This window comes from Xyrauchen texanus, chromosome 29 (assembly GCF_025860055.1).
Source record: "Xyrauchen texanus isolate HMW12.3.18 chromosome 29, RBS_HiC_50CHRs, whole genome shotgun sequence".
In the NCBI taxonomy this organism is placed as follows: Eukaryota; Metazoa; Chordata; class Actinopteri; order Cypriniformes; family Catostomidae; genus Xyrauchen; species Xyrauchen texanus.
In genome coordinates, this window is record NC_068304.1 from 17038573 (window position 1) to 17060298 (window position 21726).

General features: G+C 36.9%; 1 protein-coding gene across 1 annotated transcript in view; it reads right to left on the reverse strand.

Annotated features, from left to right (window-relative positions):
* Window positions 1-236: 236 nt before the first annotated feature.
* The window catches only part of polr3b (polymerase (RNA) III (DNA directed) polypeptide B), a 36285-nt gene continuing 14795 nt past the window's right edge, over window positions 237-21726 (reverse strand). The window contains 19 exon segments of the mRNA XM_052097228.1: window positions 237-312; window positions 1190-1243; window positions 1370-1543; window positions 1753-1795; window positions 1798-1834; window positions 1836-1867; window positions 2883-3045; window positions 4107-4216; window positions 8205-8290; window positions 8292-8345; window positions 8739-8856; window positions 8985-9063; window positions 9065-9143; window positions 9273-9303; window positions 9306-9475; window positions 10947-11114; window positions 12677-12830; window positions 13667-13847; window positions 17969-18127. Of these exon segments, the coding sequence (XP_051953188.1) occupies window positions 237-312; window positions 1190-1243; window positions 1370-1543; window positions 1753-1795; window positions 1798-1834; window positions 1836-1867; window positions 2883-3045; window positions 4107-4216; window positions 8205-8290; window positions 8292-8345; window positions 8739-8856; window positions 8985-9063; window positions 9065-9143; window positions 9273-9303; window positions 9306-9475; window positions 10947-11114; window positions 12677-12830; window positions 13667-13847; window positions 17969-18127 (1968 nt within the window).

A 21726-nucleotide genomic window follows, 5' to 3' on the forward strand; every position in this document is an offset into this window, starting at 1 on the left:
AAATGCAGAGTATCGGGAAAAAAACAATTCTTCTAACATAATTTTTTGATTTATAAAAATATATTTTTGATAAGATAATTAAGATGTTTAACAATAAGTGGAACCACATTAATGTGATTCCTTGATGACCAAGTTCTTTGAACTGATGCTTAAACATGATGTCAGTTTTTGCAGTCCATAAGTTAATAATACTGTATCACTCCATCGTATGTAAAGGCAAATCTGCTGTAGTCTTCTTACTCATTGTAGCAAGCCAGTTTGAGGCGAGGGATGATGTTCATGGACTGCAGTTCTTGGAAGAGCAGTTTGCAGTAGGGATGTGCATCTCCATAACTGAGGCCGATGCAATACGCATCTCGATGCATAGCCAACGATATGATACATTAATTAATGAAGCAGCTACCAATGCGATACGATTCACTCCTATTACAATGCAGTGCGATATGATTTCGATTCGATTCAACACAATGCGATTCAATGCAATGGGAAAAAATATGATGCTATGCAATTCAATATGGTAGGCTACAGATAGTTCCCTTTTATTTCTTTGGTTCAGACAGACAGCAAATCATAAATTAATTTAAGTGCCTACTGACTTCTAACGCATGGACCTTTCACAAAAAGGCCTTTGTAGTGCAAAAAAAATTAAATACATTTTATTATAGATTAAATAAAACCAGATGTTCTTTTCCTGTTCTGTCTCCAGTTACACTTTTAACAGTTCACACATTTAACAGTGAAACAATTTAAGGATGCTCAGGGATAAAAACTGAAGAAATGTTCTGTATCTTGCCAGCAGATGAATGTGCCTTTGTTTGTTTTTAAATTTGTTGTACTGCCTGTATATTTTAAAGCGGCATGACATATTTTACAAACTACATGGTTTTATAAAAATTTCAATCTCTCTTATAAACCCAAAGTATTTCCAAACATTGGATTTTTTATTATTTGGTGAAAGATGTAGCTCTGCCTCTGCCATGTTAATCTATATTCTATGTCAGGGGTGCATCTACTAATAATTGTATATAAATAATTTTTTACCGATGCAAATATGTAAGAAACAATGCATCGAGATACGAATACCAACATGTATCCGATGCACACTTTTTTAAATCGATGCATCGCATCATTAACTTTTATGCCGATGCACCGGTGTGAATCTGTGAATCTTACCATCCCTAGTTTGCAGGCATATGGAATTCGTAGAGATGACACATGGCATGAAGATTTGCAGTAATGGCACCTGCAATGCACAGTCAGAGAAACCACTCACTAATAGACCATTTTGCTCATTTAATACTGGAATTATTATGCTACAGGTTATTTGTGTGCGTGTGCGTGTGCGTGTGTGTGTGTGTATTGTTCTGACCATCCTGAATATCCAAGCAAGCCGCACTGTCCACACACATCCACCTCAAAAGCATCACTTGAGATCATCAGCTGCTCCAGAAGCAGCATGCTGGCTCTGCAGCCGATGAGATAATCCCTCTCCATCTTTCCAAGATGCAGACCAACATCCCTGGAACGTCCCTCAGTGGGCTTCCTGCATTACAATAAAGAGATGTATTTTCACAGATACAGTTATGCTTTCAGTTCTGATCTGGTTTAAGTCAACAAACAGGGGAAACAATTTAAATGTAATGTAAATCAAAATAATAAGCTTGTGGACAATGTTTGTTTCCATTATTCATTGTTAATGTGCAGATCTAACAATTAAAATTTCAGAAATCACATCAAATTAGCTATTCTTACCTAGTGAGCACTGCTCTTGGACCACGTGTTCTGGCATGCATTTGAGCACCATGTGATTAAGTTTTTGATAATACACTGGACACAAAGTAGATGTATGTTTCCAGAGGTTCCCTAGAGCAAATTACACATATGATATAAGATAAATCAATAAAGTAAAGGTTTTTGTTTTGGATAAACGTTCAAATATTCAAACAGAAATTTAATGTAATGCTGATCTTGATATAAAGATTTTGCAAGTGAATTAATACTGATACATCTTTGCCAGATCACTTTCACAACATTAAAACTATATAAATCTAATAAGATTTACCTTAAAATTACAAAGAAAAACATTAAATTGTTAGTATGGACATAAACCTTTATATAATGAGCTGCATATTTAATTACAGACAATTATTGTCATTTTACATACATTTGTCTGTAATTTTAGAAAACTGAAAAAATACAGTAAAATAATATAGTAATTTATCCGTAAAAAAATGAGAAATACATGTAATATGTCATTATTGTCATAAACTGTAAAATTCCAGTTGGGTTGTTAATTTACAGATAATGTCTGTAATTTTACAGAGTTTTAAATGTAAAAAACTACTGTAAAATTTTAGTTATTTTCAGTAAAATTAGGATTTTTTTTTTTTACAGTGTAGGAAAATGAACATGAAAGAAGGAAAACATATTTGGAAGCATTTTAAAGTATGTGCATAAACTATCAAAAACGGTGAATAGTTTTAATCTGGTGATTAAAAAGCTTCAGCCATAAAAAGCTTAATTTTCAAAATACTTAAATATAGAGCACTATAATAACAAGAGTCAAAACAAGAGTCTCCAGGCTTGTTTATAGTTAAAAGTCCTGCATCTTAATTTTTTCTGGCTTATATTGGGATTTAGGTTGCACATTACTGCAAAATAAACTGCAGCTGGGATTTTGTTCATTTTGGACCCTTGTAGCCTTTGTGCCTTGTTGCCTGTAATAGTATGGAAAGACTAAGACGTTTTTATTCTATAAATCAATCAGAAAAACTACCTCCGGATTAATCGGTTGCCACCATGGTTATCGAAATCGTCAAAATTCACTATTGGTCGACCTCTAACATTGGACATGTATCATTTAATAAGAGTACTTCAAAATATTTAAGTCGAGGTGATGTAATCCTTGCCCTGGTAATTGTTTCTGAAGCGAATAAGATCCTCGCACACATCCTTCACTTTACTGCCCCCCAAAGCAGTACCATAGTGAAAACACCCATCCAGAACCCCTGCTTTACCAGCCAATATCTCAATCAGCTTATCAACCTAACATACAATAAAGACCAGAGTACAGTTTATTTATTTGTTTGCTTGTTTAACAAGCTTGATGCATATTCTAAACATTCATGTATACGATACATGCTAGACAAGCCCATTACAGGTGTCTTTACACACCCAAGTAAATGCCTCTGTGCCTGCTCCCAAATCTGTGTAAATAATGCATTACTGCTTTCTAACCCACTGCTGCTTTGGTTCTGTATAAATAAAATACAGCGTCAGCGCACCCTAAACCGTTGTTATTGTAATGACTTAGCATCATAGTAAAATATTAGTTTAATTAATTATTACCACAGTTGTAGTTTCTGTAAATGCATCTGTGGGATGTCCGGACAGTGTAGATGTTCCAGTCTTCCCTTTTTGCCACTGCAGATTGTATGACATCATTCTGAGGTCACGCACCACTGCACGACAGTAGCCTTTACAAAGGTCATGCACAGAAAGGGCCGGAAGATCTTTGACCCCTCTCGTCACTGAGAGGAACCTTTTTCATCGGCTCAAACAATTTCCTGCTGTGTACACCCAAACATAAACTTAAAAATAGAAACAATGGGGGAATACAAGACAAGTCTTCTGAAGCTGATATTTAGAACTGCCACTGTTTATTTTGTACATACCAATGAGATTTTGATTTCAAAAATGTAAAACATTTATGTAAACTTTGCTCAAGTATTTTTAAAAGCATATATGATTCTAAGAGCATTCCAGAACAATTATAGGTAATGACATTTATGGAATTTTACATTTTCATAATTAAAATAAACAAAAGCAAAAAGGGTAAAATGTATAAAACTTGAACATTGAGAATTCGAATGTGTCTAAAGCGTTTCGTTTAGAAGTCTTTGCTAATCAAGGCGATATCATGACATGTTCAAGAGGATGAAATAAAACTTCTAATCTTAATAAAATGCCTAAAATATTAATTATAAATGCATCTATAATTATACCTTTTATCTTGCTGCACAGCATTTTAAAGAGTGATAAATAAAATATTCTAATAATGATTCATTACACAAGATTGCCAAAGTCTGATATAAACAGGAATATACACACATTCTAAAATCAGATCAAGTCAAGAAATGTAAAATAGTATTGTCAGGGCAGATTCTGGAGTCACAGAAAGGCATGTCCTCTTGAGGAATGATCAGGTCACAAACACCTGTTATAGAGAGATCATCAAGTATTACATCCAAAGTGATGCTTTACAAAAATGTAAAGAACAATTACATTTTCACTGCTTGCCTAAGAGTAAAAAAAAAGATCTGGGCTTGTATTCACAAAGACTTTATCTTTCCACTAGCAGTACTCCAAAGAGTTCCTCGCTAGGAGTTTTTGCTTAAAAGCTTTTCACAAAACTGCAATGATAGATGATTCTGCTGATTCTGCTGACAGATGACACAAATCCACAATTCATCCGTGCAACAGTTTAATTTTTCCTGTGGCCAGAGAGCATGCGCATTGTCAAAACCTTTATCTCCAGTATAATTGGGTTGTTTCTGTTCGTGGGAGAGTTAACTGGTTCTCTAACAAACTTTGCAATGATAACAACACTCTCGCGATTCATACGATACATTTTTTATAAGGTCAATGTCAATATGAAAAAGTTTTTAATATAATGATAGATTATTAAAATACATCCGAGTCTATTGCGATTCAGGCGATACCTTTTCAAAAGGTTTATGTCATAATATTCTAAAATATTGTTTTTAATGTGGATTGACGACAGTAGGTATGCTTCGGATCATTTGGGAGTCACTCTTAGGGATTTAGTTGTCCTCAGGAGGACTTCTAAACTGTTGAGGGTTTAGGAGCTAATTTTAGCATCAAAACGCTTCATGAATTACTCTTTAGCCTAACTCTCAATTTTACAAGTCCTAAAATTAGGAGTGACACACCCCTAATTTTTAAGAGTTATAAGAATTTTTGTGAATACGGGCCCTGATAGTTTGAAAGGTGAAGTGACACAAAGACATACGTGTATACCAATAAGCTGGGTCTAATTCCAGTAATCATGCCTTTTCCAATAAAAAGAGTGATTTTAGTAGCTCACCATCACAAACAAATGCTAAATAAGGAAGTATGAATGATCTGTGTAACTTTCATCTAGTCCAGTGGCCTACAAAGCAGATGTATTCAGGTCTGGTGGAGTGGAACCAATGGAAATTCAGATGGCAGACAAATAGAAGTGATCCAAAGCAGTATGAGAGAGTGTAAATGTTTGCAGAGCAGCTTCTCACTCTTCCTCAAGCCAGAGCAAACATATTATTGGTCCATTTGCAAGTGATAAAAAGAGAGAGAACAGTGGCAGGAAGTGAGGAGAGGTGCTTAGCTGGACAGAGTACCCATAGTTTCCCATTTATCATACTGAGCACAAAGAAAGGTTCAGCTTAGGTGAGGCATTGAAAATGACAATTTATATGACAATTATCATAAAAGCCCTTAATGAGACAATTAATCACCATAGCCTTAAAACAATTAATCGTCATAATTGCAATTATTTGTTTGAAAATTAATCGTCAGCCAAATTTCATAATCATGACAGCCCTAAATGTCCAAATAAATCTCTTAAATCACAGTAAATCTATTCTTTTTTTATTTAAAACCTAGCAAACTTTTTTGTAAAATGCATGAGCTTAAAAAGTGTGTGTATAAAATATGACATTTAGGATAAATCTAAACAGCAATTTTGCTAATTATTTATTTCAATTTGGTTTGTATTTTCCTGAACTGGAACTACCTTAGAGAACTTTTCATACGCTAAACAAAATCTCTGAATCAGTTTAAATTATCATTATTATTCTCATAAATAAGCTTTCTTGATTAATTTGATTACTTAACATACTTAATTCAAAATAAAACAACTGTATATGGTTCAAGCTTTTGAAACTGTTTGGTTGAACTTGGGTTAAATAAAGTAACCATCATCTTGTCAAGTTAGACTTCCATAATTCAACGTTTAAAGGAGCAGAGACTACACAAAGTATCCCAAATAATTTGAAAGATCTAGAAGCAGCGAAACTATTGAAGGCAAACCTATTTAAAGCAACACTAACAATAATTTACTAAAGTTATGAGTAGCAGGATTTCAGAAGGAAAATGAGAGAACGTGAGTAGTATTGAGACAAAAGTAGAGAGGTAAAAGAGAGAGAGAGAGAGGTTCCCATAGCACACATCCTTGGTGTTGTTTGTTTTGTGTTAGAGTGAATGATAAAAGAGGCATGAAATCAGTGAAGAAAAGCCGGACATCAGTAAGAGTCCATGGCCCTCCATCACCAACTATACAGCCCCACAGTGGCGGCTTGCACAATAGACCCTGCCAAGACAGCTGTGCGAGTATCAGAGTGTGTATCCGCATGTGTGCAATTCGGTGTGTGTTTGGGTCACCGGTAAATAATTAACCTATCGTTCTCCGGTGACCGGATCTTTGAGGCTAGTAGAGGCTGTTAAAAACAGGGTGCAGGATCACAAAACTGTGAAACTTGCTGAAAGCCATTGGCTCCAAACCACTGTGGGAAGTCTTTAATGGGCTTTCTTTCAACCTAAAGTAGCCAAATGTATTTCTTTGAAGCACAGTGTTCGGTGTCTTGCAAGAATTGTCCCATTTTCAGACAAAAAGCTCAAAACTAAATCAAAGCACCTGTTTGGTGCATACAAAGGAAATGCATTCATTTCAATGACACAAACATGGCAAAGCAATATAAAATGAAAATAAAGGGATGGTTCACCCAAAAATGAAAATCCTTCAACTTCTCTAAGTAGCAGCGTTCAATAAAAGCCCACTTCTACATGCACAAAAGACATTCAAGAGAACGACACTTTCCTTCACAACAACAATTAGCTGCCCTGTGTTATCCCGGTGCACCAACACTTGCCTGCTCCTTTAAATACCAAAAGCTCCTTTAAAAAGAGCAGTAAATAGCATCTCGGGCGGTTTGCAGCTAACCCCTCCCTGACCCCTCCTCACTGTCACATCCCGTGATGAGTGCCAGTGGATGACCTCTACTAATGAAATGAGTCAATTATGCATGGCGCCAGTTAGCGCTCTGATTAAAACATCATACTGACCAGCGCTCTCAGCGGAGGTGCTCAGAAACAATGGAGGCTGTAAACAGTTTTTCCCAGGACTGCGCTGCTGTAATAAATTTGCATAGTCTGACATGGGACAAAAAGCTAATTAATTGAAAAACAGGCTGTGAAACAAAGTTGAAGGGGTGGGAGGGTCAACTGAGACGATATAGCTTGTGGTGGGAATCTGTATGTGACACTCCATTTGATTCCATCTCAATTTTTTAACAACAACACAGAGGTTGCAAATCTTACGCAAGTTGGCACATTGCCAAATTGTGTGAAAACGTTCCACAAAAGAGCTTTCCAAAAATATGTTTGCTCTGACCCATCAATAAAAATAGACAGTGGGTATAATAAACAAGTATCATAGGCAGCTCTGCGGTTTTAATTTAGTGTAAATGAAATGTTGTTGATTTGTCAAACAACACATTTTCTGTAACAGTGCTCAAGGATGATCAACTTCAAAGCATGTGATGCACTGTGATCTGCGATTGCGATTCGTGTGTAAATCAATTTATTCCTTTTAAAAATAGAGATTACGATGCAGAATGTTGGTTGATAAGCATATGCAGCCTTTCCATCCTTGGCTATTAAACTTTTCTGAAGGCTCTTGCTTGTGTTTGTTTGGACAGTATAAATGCTCCTTTTCATGATGTAACTGCTGCCGTAGTGTTGCACAAAACATGGCATCTATATTTGTAATGTTTTATTCTGTACATGCTTTTTAACAGTCAGAACTATTAATAACTGGCTTATTATTCTGATTATTAATTTTTGTGGATCAATATAGAATCGTTTGACACAGAATTGTGAGGCACCAGTGAATCGATTTCAATCCCCCCACCCCTTAAGCTTGGCCTGCAGGTAGAGAGGAAAAAATTAATTACAAAAACACTCCCAAAAATGGTTGTATACATCATTCACAAATGTCTTCACACTTATATGAGAATGATCAAGAGGGTTCTTTTCTAATATATGAATTTTAGCAGATTGTAGGCATTTTGATGCCTCCAAAAGCAGAGAAAAGGACAGCTGCCATTGGCTCAGGTCTGGGAAAGATAGGAAGGGTGCTATGGTACCTTTCTGTCCATGTTGACTGCTGAACTTGTCTCCTACCTCTGATCTGTATGTTTGCCTGAGCAGGATCTTGACCAAAAAAAGGCGTCCTCTGCTTTGAGATCATCACCTTCTCAATGTAAGAGTCTGATGTTCCTTTGTACCTACAAAAAGAAGGGCAGTATGGGTTGATATTGGCAAAAAAATTAAATACAAAAAAATCACTTGAAGTTTGATTGTATAAACAAAAACTGTTGTGGCTTGATTGCAAACAAACAATAATTATTATTATTTTTTTTAAAATCAGTATATAATTTTCAAACACAAAAAACAAAAACACACCCATATTGTTTTTGATTGCAAAAACAAAAAGAAAAACACAAATGTAGTTTTCAATTGTAAAAAACAACAAAAACACTGTTCTGGTTTTCGATTATAAAATTAATCAAACAGGACAAAAAACATGTATCCGCACCAAACAAAAACTATACAGATATTGCTAGGTTATATGCTAATGTAATTCAGTAAGTTCTTTAGCAAACAAACTTTTCTCTTGCATGACTGGCATGTCTCTGTACTGTGGTTGGCCTGGCTGGGCACTGCCCTCCAGTGGTGTTTGGGAGACGGTGGGCATGGACTTATTCACCAGCACCTGTTTGTTCTCGACCCGCTCACCTGCGAGACACACAAAACCCAGCCCCACATGTGACTTGCACATCGGTATATCATTAGATCAACACGTTCAAGATCGTTCAACTGAAATCGAGCTGCCTACAAAGTCAGCAGCTATCTAGGAGCCTTACCAGGGGAACAGATGCCATCAGCATCCAGGATGCTGTGCCTCCAGATGAGCTTCCGTGTTTCAGTGTCAAGCATTGTCCCCCATCACCTTATCAAAGGTTTGGTTAGTGTACCGCCTCAATGTGCACTTAGTGTTTTTGTATACTAGATATCTGCCAAAGTATAACACAAGAGAGAAGTATAAAAAAAAAGTTTTATTTCAACTGGATGAAAAAAAAAAACTTATGGAAAGTTAGTCACTGCAGAATGTCAAAAACTAGGTAAGTTTAAAGGTAACTGAGTGGCTCTTACCTCTGTCGAGAGAGGCCTTATTGAGCACAGCACATCTTCAATATCATACCCACTGTAGCTCATTATAGCTACAGTGTCATTCTGGCCTGCGGGTAGCTTCTCGAAGTCAATGAGCTTGATAGTCTTTGTCTTCACCATGGGCCTCTGTGGGTATGCAAGCAGGTACATCAGGGTGTCTATACAGTTCCTCTGGTTCCAGGGTTGAACAGACGAAAATACTTAATGTGTCTTAAAGGGATAGTTCACCCAAAAAAAAAAAAAAAAAAACATTTCCTCACCCTCATGCCATCCCAGATGTGTATGACTTACTTTCTTCTGCTGAACACTTTTTAGAAGAATATCTCCGCTCTGTTGGCTGTTAATGGGTACCAAAATTTAGAAACGCAAAAAGCATGTAAAGCATCCGACCCCAGTGGTTTAATCCATATTTTCAGAAATGATATGATGGGTGTGGGTGAGAATCAGATCTATATTTAAGTCCTTTTTTTGTTACTATAAATCACCACTTTCAAACAAGCCTCCTAAGTGCTCCTCTTCTAAGAGTTCTTCTTTTGTTTTTGGCGATTCACATTATTCGTGCATATCGCCGCCTACTGGTCAGGGAGGAGAATTTATAGGACTTAAATGTTTATCTGTTTTTACTGACACCTATCATATTGCTTCTGAAGATACAGATTTAACCACTGAAGTAATATGGATTACTTTTATGATGCCTTTATGTACATTTCTAAGCTTCAAAATGTTGGACCTTGTTGACTTGCATTGTGAGGACCTACAGAGGTGAAATATTCATCTAAAAAACTTAATTTGTGTTCTGCAGAAGAAAACTCCAAAACATCTGGTATGGCATGAGGGTGAGAAAATTGTGAGAATGTAATTTTTTTGGTGACCTATCCCTTTAATATCTTAAGGCAGTTTCTGTCATTTTTTTAAGGCTTAACAGAAACATATTTTTAACAATAATAACACTTTTAAAATGGGGGGGGTCAGATCTACTAATATGAAACAACTAATGCACATCTTATCATGCTTAATCGACTGAGTGGTGTTTATGTGAAGGCTGGTGTCAGCATTGTCACAAACTTTAGTGTAAAGGTTTAGCATGGCAGAGATGGGGGTGGGGGGGGGGGGGATAATTACCGTCCCTTGAGGCCTTGACATTTGTCAGATGCTATTATTTGACAATCGGGGTACAAGATGTGATAATAGGGCTGGGGACACACAGCCGGATTTGCACATGTATGGGGCCGTCTGTCCAAAAAAAAGATGACATGGCTGAGGATATTGGGCCAAATATAGTTGCAGTCTCAGTGGTTTTGTAATGGGGGTGGTGGCCAGGAGAGGTTTAAGTAGTTTTGGTAACCAGGGGAAGCAGAGCGTGTGTGTTCTCTCTCCCTCTAGCGCAGCTGAGCACACTAACCCTGCTCAGGACACAATGAATGCCTAATGACACTCAGAGACACTGGCAGGGAAAGGCCTCCATATACACACACACACACACACACAAAAGAGCGACTACGCAAGCAGGCGATATTTGATGTCCACATACATACAGAATGTGGTGTGTGTCAAAGGTTTTGAATACCAGCGTGAAAGTGAGTGTGCTTGTGAGTGAATGGGAGTGTGTGTCTGAAAATGCGACTGGCCCTCCAGGTTCTTTGGAGATGGAGGGTGTCTCACCCATGGCCTGCTTACCCATAGCACACTGGTAGTTGTTTCTGGGAGACTGGTTATAATGAGGGTAAGGAATCAAACCAACACAAACCCCCAGCTGCATAAACGGTTTGATCTCTAAATGGGCCGTCTCTCTAAATAAAACATGCATACAAGGTTCATAGATTCTAAATAATATAAAGAGATGTTTCTTAGAATTTCCTAGTGTTTTATTTGTAGGAAATCTTTATTTGGGTCTATATACATCCGGCATACAGTGGCCCCAAAAATTACTGAAATGAAACACAAAACCATTTATTTAAAAGAAAGAGAACAAATTCACTTTTAAACAAAAGAAGTTACAAAACAATAGATATAGTGTTTAAATTAAGACAAAGTATTTAGACACTTTCTGGTTGTCAAAATTAGTTGAACTAGTCCATAGTTAGAGTAATAAGCTACACCTGTGGTTACACAGGTTAGGGTACCTGTGTGAATTTGAGGGGAACTGACTTTGTACATTCACTAAAATGACTTTAAACAGTTGGTTTGCAAAAATGGCAAGAAAAAGTTAAATTACTCTGAAAAATGGTCTAGCATCATTTGTTTACAGTTGTCACTTGGCTTCACATTTAGTAATGTGACATATAGTAATGTCTCTCTTTGGCGTAAGCTCCGTCTGGTGGTCCGAAGTTGTTGTACTCACAACCATAAGATCCTGCCGGAGATAGGAGGCAGGGGCGAGTAGCATACCCACGTGCAGGACAGGACTCAACTTGTGGTGGTGGGGTGGTGGAGGCTGCTGTGTTAGCACAATGAAACAGCAATGTGATAGATTGTGAGCAGACTTATAAAGCAATGGCTTACATGTGACTGGCTAGGAGTTACCTAGCTAATGGTGCGATGACGCACAGCAGCTAGTCTTCCAGCTAGAACTACGCCGCGCTTACATTTACACAAACTTTTACTTTATAAAAAAAAAAGAATCTAAAAAAAGTGTAAAAAAAGATATTTGCAAATTGTATATAATAGAAGCTTTATTGATGTTTGCCTTTTATCATTAGAAAAGAAAGTTAAAAGTGACAGGGAACTGCTGAGGAGAGGCTGATAGAATATGTTCTTTAGAGGTAAATAAATGAGTGCTCCACAGGATGTTGGATCTCCTGAATTTTTGTGAGGTTGGTTTATTATATCCATTTAAACGAGATATGCACATATTTGAAGACGGTATATGATATTAGTTTTATTGATATTTGCCTTTTTATCATTAGATAAGACAGTTAAAATATACAGGGAACTGTTGAGGAGAGAGAGGGAGAATGAAACAGGCAAGCAATTGATATGCGAACCGTTTAAATGAGACTGTGTTGCACACCAGTCTATTATTGTAGTAACAAAAATAACAACAAAAAATAACAACAAAACAAACTGTGACTGGTCGTTGACATGTCTCAGTCACTTAACATGCAAGCAGGTGATTTTCAGCACCCTCAAGAAACAAGCCAGCCAAATGGGAACATTTCTCGGTCGATGCCAATAATGTAAAAAGTCAGAATATCAGCCTTGACAATATATCGGTCAACCTCTAACACTTATATTGACTAATTAACTGGTCAACAATTAGTATAAAGTTAAGGCACACTTAAAATGTATGCATTTTTATCTATTAGGTTATAACATATCAAAGTGGCAATTGCCAACAAATGATGCTAGAGCTCTAAAAACATGCAATTTTAAGGGATAGTGCTACCTGCACAAACGGCTCCCATCAGAGGAGATGTACACACAGCGGTCGGTCAGATTGGTGGAGATGGACACAAACTCATTAACAAAACTGGCTCGTCTCATTAGTCTGAAGGTATAAACCAACTTATGATGGTCACTGATCACTCCAAGAATTGTTCCTTAAAAAATACCACATAAAATTTAGTAGAAAATTACCGTACATTTATTCAAAAATTTCACATAAATATGGGCATCATACATGCTAATATCGCAAAAGCAGGAAGGTCAATATTATGCTGATACTGTTATCAAAAAAATTAAAAAACAGCAAATAAGATATACCCAAATTTTCTTACTTTAAACACATATTTTACTAAACAAATTCACTTAAATATTTGAAAACAGAAAATATATATTATCCTTTGACAAGAATGAAGGTAGATTTGGACACTAGGTGGAATAGTATCCAAATATCAACTAATTAATTGGTTTGACTGATATATTGGTCTCCTACTAATCATAAACTAAGAATAACGTGTAAATATGTAACTCCCATATTAATGCACTTTCAAAGAAAAAGTTTGAGCTTGTTTGAGCATTATGAGAGACCCACTATGGTGCCACACAGATGCATAAACAGCCACAATGTTGTATGAGTCGCGTTGTGGGCAAGTATGTGTTTGTGGATTAACTTGGGCAGGATTGTATTTATTTATGCTTTGACACCTGCTGTGTTTGTTAATTAATTAGCCACAGTGGCAGTCTGTGTAATTTGTAACTTATCAGCGCACTGAAAAACATATACATGAATTAATTAGCGGGGTGACTTTTCTGTGACATGACATTAAAAGGTAATCAATGGCACACCCTTTTGTAGTTGTACAACAGCAAAAAGTTCATTCAAATTTCATTCAAATGCCTTTAGCCTGTTTTTGAGCTTGAATAATAAAAGAAAAAAATAGCATGCTGCTTTCTGTGTTCTTGGGAATTACAGTCTGCCTGTGTGAGCAGATACCATTGAGGAAGACGAGGAAGACATTGGGGTAGAACAACTCCTCTCCGCATAGAAAGTTGACGTCCTCCACTGCCAGGTTGAAGGCCAGTTTGATGATGGGGCCGTCCTCCATGTCAGTGGTGATGTGGGTCATCAAAGCCAGATTCTTCACCAGACCACAAGCATAGAAGACAATTAAACACTAGTGAGAATCTAAAGGACTTGTAGAGTTCAATCAAATAAATAAAACACCACAGAATGTTTCATTTTCTACAGGAACTTCTAAACAAGGCAGATCTGATTAGCTTAGATGGTCTTTAAACCTTTTCACATAGTTTGATGACATCTTGGTAATGGCTTAATGGTGGCGCCTAATTTAGCAGGGTAAATCTAGCAACCCTTTTATTTCTTAAAGGGATAGTTCACCCAAAAATAAAAACTCTTATTTACTCACCCTCATGCCATCCCAGATGTGTATGACTTTCTTCTGCAGAACACAAATGTAGAGTTTTAAAAGAATATCTCAGCTCTGTAGGTCCATACAATGCAAGTGAATGGTGTCCAGAACATTTAAGCTCCAAAAAGCACAAAGGCAGCATAAAAATAATTCATAAGACTCTTCTGAATCATTATGATAGGTGTGGGAAACAGATCAATATTTAAGTCCTTTTTTTACTATAAATCTCCACCTTGATCAGCCCTGACCAGCAGGTGGTGATATTCAAAAATAATGAGAATGGCCAAAAAAACAAAAAGAATGTGGAAGTGAAAGTGAAAGTAGAGATTTATAGCTTTAAAAAATTACATTTATTAAATATTGATCTGTTTCTCACTCACACCTTTCATATCTCTTCATCAGACATAGATTAAACCACTGGAGTCTTATGGATTGCTTTTATGCTGCAAAAAGAAACATTAAGGCATTTTTCCAGATCAAAAATATAGTTAAAAACCCTTTATTTTCAATGGCTCTAACAATAAAATTTAAAAACTGTGGAGATAAAAAAGGGCTGCAAACTTACGTGTATCAGCAAAAATGCCTTCTTCAGGGTGCAGCCTTCAACACACAAAAGTGACTTAAGAAAAGACTCTCACTTCATTATTGCTAAATTTGGCACACCTGCTCAGAAGAAATCACACATCATTTAGTGTTAGAAATCCACTAGTTGGAGTATATCTATGTACTTATTTCATATGAAATGATGTCACAATACAGAGAGTGAGAAAAAAAATATATATAAAATAAATTATAACCATTATAGGAAAAATACATCAACTATTTAAAGAAAAGGACTGAAGTCAGTTTCTTCATTTAAACCCAGAAAATCCATTTCCTTCATCTGATAAATATGAAATGTTTCTCTTTTAATAATATTTTTAAACGATCCCAGCATTGTATTTTTTTTCTCCAAATGTTTCTAAAGCTTCCACTTTAAGACTATCAGGGCTGCAATTGTGGGCTGCCTGAAAATGCCTCGCCATAGGATATACCATATAATGTTTTCTAATGGCATACTTATGTTCAGAGACCATATCCGTTAAACGACGCTTCGTTCTCCCTATGTAGAAGCAACTGCAACTGCATGATTGACGATACACTACATACTGTGTGTTGCAATTAATGAAAGACAACCAAATAGGCTTTTTATTCTTAAAGTCAATGTACTGTTTACCCTCCTTTATATTACAGTAATGATTACAAGAGCAACATTTATATAAGCCCTTTAAAGACTGATGAAGCAAAGTTGTTTTCTATTTGCTAGATAAGTGACTTTTTACTAATTTGTCTTTTAGGGACAGTGCTCTTCTGAAACTAATTTTGGGAGGGCCAGGAAATACTTCCCTAAGAGTGGGATCACTCTGAATCAAATTCCAATTTGACATGACAACTTGTTTCATATGATTGGACAAATGACCATAATTGGTAACAAAATAGACTTGATTTTCTGTTCTTTATTCTTTTCTCTGTGCAGTTTTTAAAAATTCCGTTCTAGAGGTTAGAAGGGCACTATCACGTGCTCTACTAATGAATTTGCCTGTGTTTGAAACTCATTATCCATGTCACAAATACGTCTAAGATGTTGAAATTGCCCAAAAGGTATAATATCTTTCAGCCATCTCTGATGGAAATGGTCAGCTCTTAATAAAGTATTTCTATCTGTTGGCTTCCTATATACCGTAATGTGCAAACAACCTCCCTCCCCTTTTGAAATCAGAAGGTCTAAAAATCTGATTTGACTTTGTGAATTATCTATACTCAATTTGACATTTCTGTCATTATTGATAATATGATCAAAAAAAGGAAACAATTCATCCTTACTGCCTGTCCACAAACATAAGATGTCATCTATATATCGCCACCACCATAAAATACTGCCAATGTGTTCAGACTGATGCACATAATCATTCTCCCATAACCCAAGAAATAAATGATCATAATTTGGGCATAACATGCTCCCATACCTGTCCCATGTACTTGAATGAAGAGTTGATCTTGAAAGAGAAACATACTTTTTTTAATGTCCATTCTGTTAACTGTAAAATAAATTCAGAAGGAGGATGAACATCTAAATGTCTACTGTTCAAAACATTTCCAAGAGCTTCCGATCAGGGCCGTATCAAGACAGTGTGGTGCCCCTGGGCACTATACCTCAAAAGGCCCCCCCAATCAGACAAGACATAATCAAGGTGATTTCTCAAATGTACTTTCCTAACTTGTCCAACTACATACATGTAGGCATATGAGCAGTGAGCACTATATTCAAATGTCTCAATTTATTAATACTACCATTAAAACACATTTGATTTTTAATCAATGTAGAATGTGTAACTTAAAAATAAACAGATTTGTGTGTGTGTGTGTTTTGTTGGGTGACAGTTGTAGGTTACAGTTTGACAAGAGTTTAGAGTGTGACAAAAGCACTTTGTTGTGTTTTATTGCGAGTGTACATGAATTTAAGTAAACACTTTGCAGTTTGAATGATGTCCTGTATGAACAAAATGACGGAGTATGTTTTTATGTCTGATCGCGCCCACGGCTCTCTCTCTCTCACGTCACACACACACACACACACACACACACACACACACACACACACACACACACACACACAGTTCGATCGCGCCCGCGCTTCTCTCTCTCGCTCTCTCTCTCCACTGACATTCTATAATAGAGCAGTGTCTCTCTCACACACACACAGTTCGATCACACACACACACACACACACACACACACACACACACACATACTCCAGCATTGCAATCTTGATCAGACTGTTCATTATGCGAAATAGAGCGATATGTATCGCTATTTAGTTTTATTTATTTTTATACCGTGTATTCTCCGTGTAAATTCGTGCACCGAGACGTGACGCCTCGCATCGCTTCGGTTCAATATGAATAACTTACATGTACCGTCCCACCCCTAATATTTACCTTCATTAATGTCCTCTTCCTCACCCGAGTCTTCCTCGCTCCTGTCTCCCCCAAGGACAAGGAGAATATCCTCATTCGCCTGGCGGTCATCGCCGACACCCTGACTAACATTAGCAGCTGCTGCATCTCCCCCGCTAGCAGTGCCAGCGGTGTCAGACTTAGTGCTGCTGGTGTCTGCAATTCCAATGTTCTCCCAAAAAACTAGTCATTTAACAAAAAAATTGTCGATCCCTGGAACATTTTTTATTGTAGCTAAACGTCTAGTGTCCTTCTCCTTCTTTAATCTTCTTTTTGCGAAACCACTCAATTGCCGTCTGTCCATTTTGGATTTTGATTCATTTTCTGTAGCCGTTAAAAAAATGACACATTTGCGCGTAATTGTTGTGGACCAACTCAACTCTGACAGATTGGGGAGGGGGGGAGTGATAGTGGTCATGTAATCTTCATTTATTTATAATTTATTATTATTGTTAAATTAGTGTTCATAAACAAGTTATGTATGGTCTTTCAAGAATTTCAAGTTAATAATATAACAATTTACGAAAAATATTTTTAAAGCTTGTGTCATGTGGTGCCCCCCTAGTGGTTGTGAATGGTTGGTGCCCCTGGGCACTGGCCCAAGTGCCCTTATGGATAATCCGGCTCTGCTTCCGATCCATGTTGGCGATTGATGTGGGCCAGTGGCCCCGTTTGCCCTGATATAGTGTTCTTCCAGGTTCCATACAAATAAAAATGGTCCATAATAGTGTCAGCAGTAACCCGTTTAAAGTAAGTCTTGTTTGTGCAAAAGCAATTGTATTTTGTAATATGGAGCATTCTCTGATCTGTACTGTGAGATTTCAATGTACTGGTTTAGATTTGGTCTATAATAAAGGTGGTGTGACTCACATTGGAGATGGCGTTAACCATGCCGTTTGTGATCTGGTCCTGTCTCATGTGCTTCACAATATCAAACTGAGCTGCTCTCTATTTGGGGATGATCTGGTCTGTGATCTTCAGCTCAGAGTTAAACTTCTTGAACAGATCCTCAAACAGCAGGGACAGAAGCTTGAGAGAAACTGAGACATCACAAACATGAGCTGTTACTATTTGATTCTGTTATATACTTCCTCACAACCGCAGACAAGCACATGTTTGTGAAACTTGCAGCGTCTGACAACAAAAGAAAATCCAAATCCAAAATATGAACATGACTATCTTCGGTTTGCATTCCACTACTTGGCAAACCTCATAATTAACAAATCAACAGAAATGAGACACAAGAACAATCAACGGATGACTTCATCTCCACTTTTTTTAATTCCAAGAGCCGCATTTTCCAGATAAGTTTTATTAACTTTATCTGGCTCCAAAACTCCCTTCCTCTGCCTTTTTATCCCAGATTTAATAAACAGGTGTTTGCACGCTCTGATCATTTTGACCCGGCCTTTTATTCTCCGAGTTCCTTGAATAGAAGCTATTCTCCTTCTCCTCCTCATTTGCATACATGAAAACAAATATCCTCACTGAAATTAATAAAGAAATTAAGCTTCCACAGCACAACCAGGCCAATTAGTTGAATGTCAGGGAATCATAATTGAGGAGAAAAGAGATTGGAGGTGTGTGGAAGTGCGTATGTGCGTTTAAAGCCCTTCTGAAAGGGTTTCTGTCACTCACTAACTCCAAATCACTCACCCACACACAAACGCACAAACACACCCCACCTCAAGGTTGGGGGAATTAAAGGACTTAAGACAGCGGTAATTACATTATCACAGTCGGGCTGGTGGATTAGCTCAATCGCTCTAGTCAAGGCGCCTATTCTTTTGTCATAGCCAGGCTAAGTTATAATAAAGAGGAGAAATCCCAGAGTTTGGCTAGGCTGAATTCGGGCGTCGCAGCCGCATATCTCGCCCGCAACAAAAGCGGGTTGGCTGGGAATGAAGGGGAAGGCAAAGGTATGGGGGGGGGGGGAGACAAAGCATTGGGAAAATAATAAAGGTATTATAATGACAAGCAGGGTAGAAACAAAAGAGAAGGTGAAGGACTGGGTGCTCGCCAAAACTGTATCTGCTGGTGCTGGCTTATGATCAGTTTCATAAGAGTCCGACAGTATGTCTAATGAGAACAGAGATGAAGAAAGAAGGATCAGTTAAGTTAGACAAGAGCCTGTGATGGTAGTGTAAAAAATCAAGCGAGACTGTGATCAAATGCAGAACAAATTAAAATAGAGCGTACAGTGTCGACAATCTCAAAAGAGATACTGAACACATACATTACAATGTGCTAAAATCTTAATTTCAGCTTCAGAAAGCTGGCTGTGCCACACAGGATAAACACAGATAAATAAACACTATTATCATAATTATCACTCAGAGCTTGAATGGGCTGTCAGTCATCAGGGTTGGGGAGTAACAGAATACATGTAACGGGATTACGTATTTAAAATATTCCATTACAGTTACAATTTAAATCATTAGTAATTAGAATACAGTTACATTCCAAATGTATTTTGATTACTGAAGAGATTACTTTGCATTTTATTGTCATTTGTTTAATTTAATATTTAATCCTTTCAGATGGAAAACATTTATACATATACATGATGTGATTCAAAGTGCATTTGAACAGCGGTGAAACACTTTCTTATGATGTGTTACATTCATACGAGCAGACAGAGAAGTAAGTTTGAAGTAAGTTTGAAGTGAGTCTGGAGCAGAAGAAATAGAAATAAACCTTGTGTAAATTGTTAGGTTTATGCCAACAGATATTTCTAGCCATTTTACATGCACGTTACCAGGCACGATCATATTTGTTTTCTCCAGAAAATTCACGTTGGATCATAATTTCTTTTTTTCTAGTAAGACTTTAAGATTTTGATATTAGGGCAAAAATCTTATTCTTGATGATACTTTTTGTATTGTTTTCCTCTAAAAATATATAAAATCCTTAAAACAAGATCAATTTTATTTATTTTGTTTTAGAAACATCACTGCACAAGTTATTTGGTTTTTCAGAGAATGTATTTTTAACATGTGTTTTTTGTCTTACTGTACTGGCAGAGTTTTAATAGTCAAAACAAGTGAAAAAATCTTCCAGTGCTGAAGAAGTAATCCAAAGTATTTAGAATACATTACTGACCTTGAGTAATCTAACAGAACATGTATTCTGTAATCTGTAGTGGAATACATTAAAAAAGTAATCCTCCCAACCCTGTCAGTCATTCTTAATATAATTAAGGGGCTGTGAATGGAAAAGACGGAGATGGATTGAGTAGCCTGATGGATGGATTGGAGAGCAACGTGCATATTTTTCTTTCCTCTAAAGTGAATATTTAATGATTTTAACATTCATTTATATTTGCTGTGCAAAATTTTACTGTGGATGGTAGGGCTGTCAACAGGGCTGAGAAACTAAATTCAAAATTTTCACTGAAATATTCAAATTATACAAAACTGATCAGATGTTTTTAATCGACGTTGTCTCCTTCGTCTACAAGAGGGCGTAAAATTATCAGTCATTGGCACACTTATCCAAAATTAAAATGTTCATTTTAGCATTCAAATGTGCGCATTTAACTTAAATTCGACAAATATTTGAATTTTTACTTGACAGCCATAATGTATGGCAAGCAATTAGAGACATCAGTTTTAAAAAGACAGACATGCAGGACATGCCACCGATGGGGGGATTTTGTCACTTTTTATCAGTGGTGGACAGTAACGAAGTAAATGTAATTCGTTACTGTACTTAAGTAGCTTTTTTGCGTATCTGTACTTTACTGAAGTATTTAAATTTGGGGAGACTTTTACTTTAACTCCACTACATTTCAAAGTCAAATATCTTACTTTTTACTCTACTACATTTTCAAAATCAGTCGTTTGTTTTTATTTATGAGTGGATAAAAACGTAACTGGTCAAACGAGCCACCAATCACAGTACAGCGCGCGCGCTTTGTTTTGAACTTGCCTTGGCGGCATCTACTAAGCGCGAACCAGGGGTCCATTTCCCTAAAGCATCGTTAGCCAACTATGGTTGCAAGTTCCGTCATTATCATCATAGTTCAACGAGTCGGTGTTTCCCGAAACCATTGTTCCAACGAACATTCGCAAACAGCATCGCAGAATTGTGTGGTTGGAACGACAGCTCTCGACCTGTGGTTAGAAGCAGAGTTTCTTGTTATTATAACATGTGGGCTTAATAAATTATTATCTTGAGCCAAATAAGCAAGATGACATTCAGTACAACCAGTATCTTTTATTTAGAAGACATACAAATGTCCTTTATGTCTTTTAGTTTGTCAATAGATTAAAAGCACCGTTTTTGAAGAGTGCGCATGTGTGAACGTGCTCTAGTGCGTAAGAACGAGCCTATGATTGAATCTGGAAATAAAGCAAATAAATAAAATAACTGAGAAAAATATGAGATAGTCCTCAGATGACATGTCCGTATTTTATAGCAAAACATCTAGCATTAATTCGATCGCAAACAGATTCATTAAAAGTAGTTTTTACTCCACCACATGTGTGACATCATTAACCAACGTGGTTGAACAACCAATTTGCGACAATACGGTTTCGGGAAACAGTCGTGACTAGCAAGTTGATTTCTTCAACAGTGCATCGTACTATGGTAGTGGAGCAGCAAGTTACGTCGTTGTACAGGAA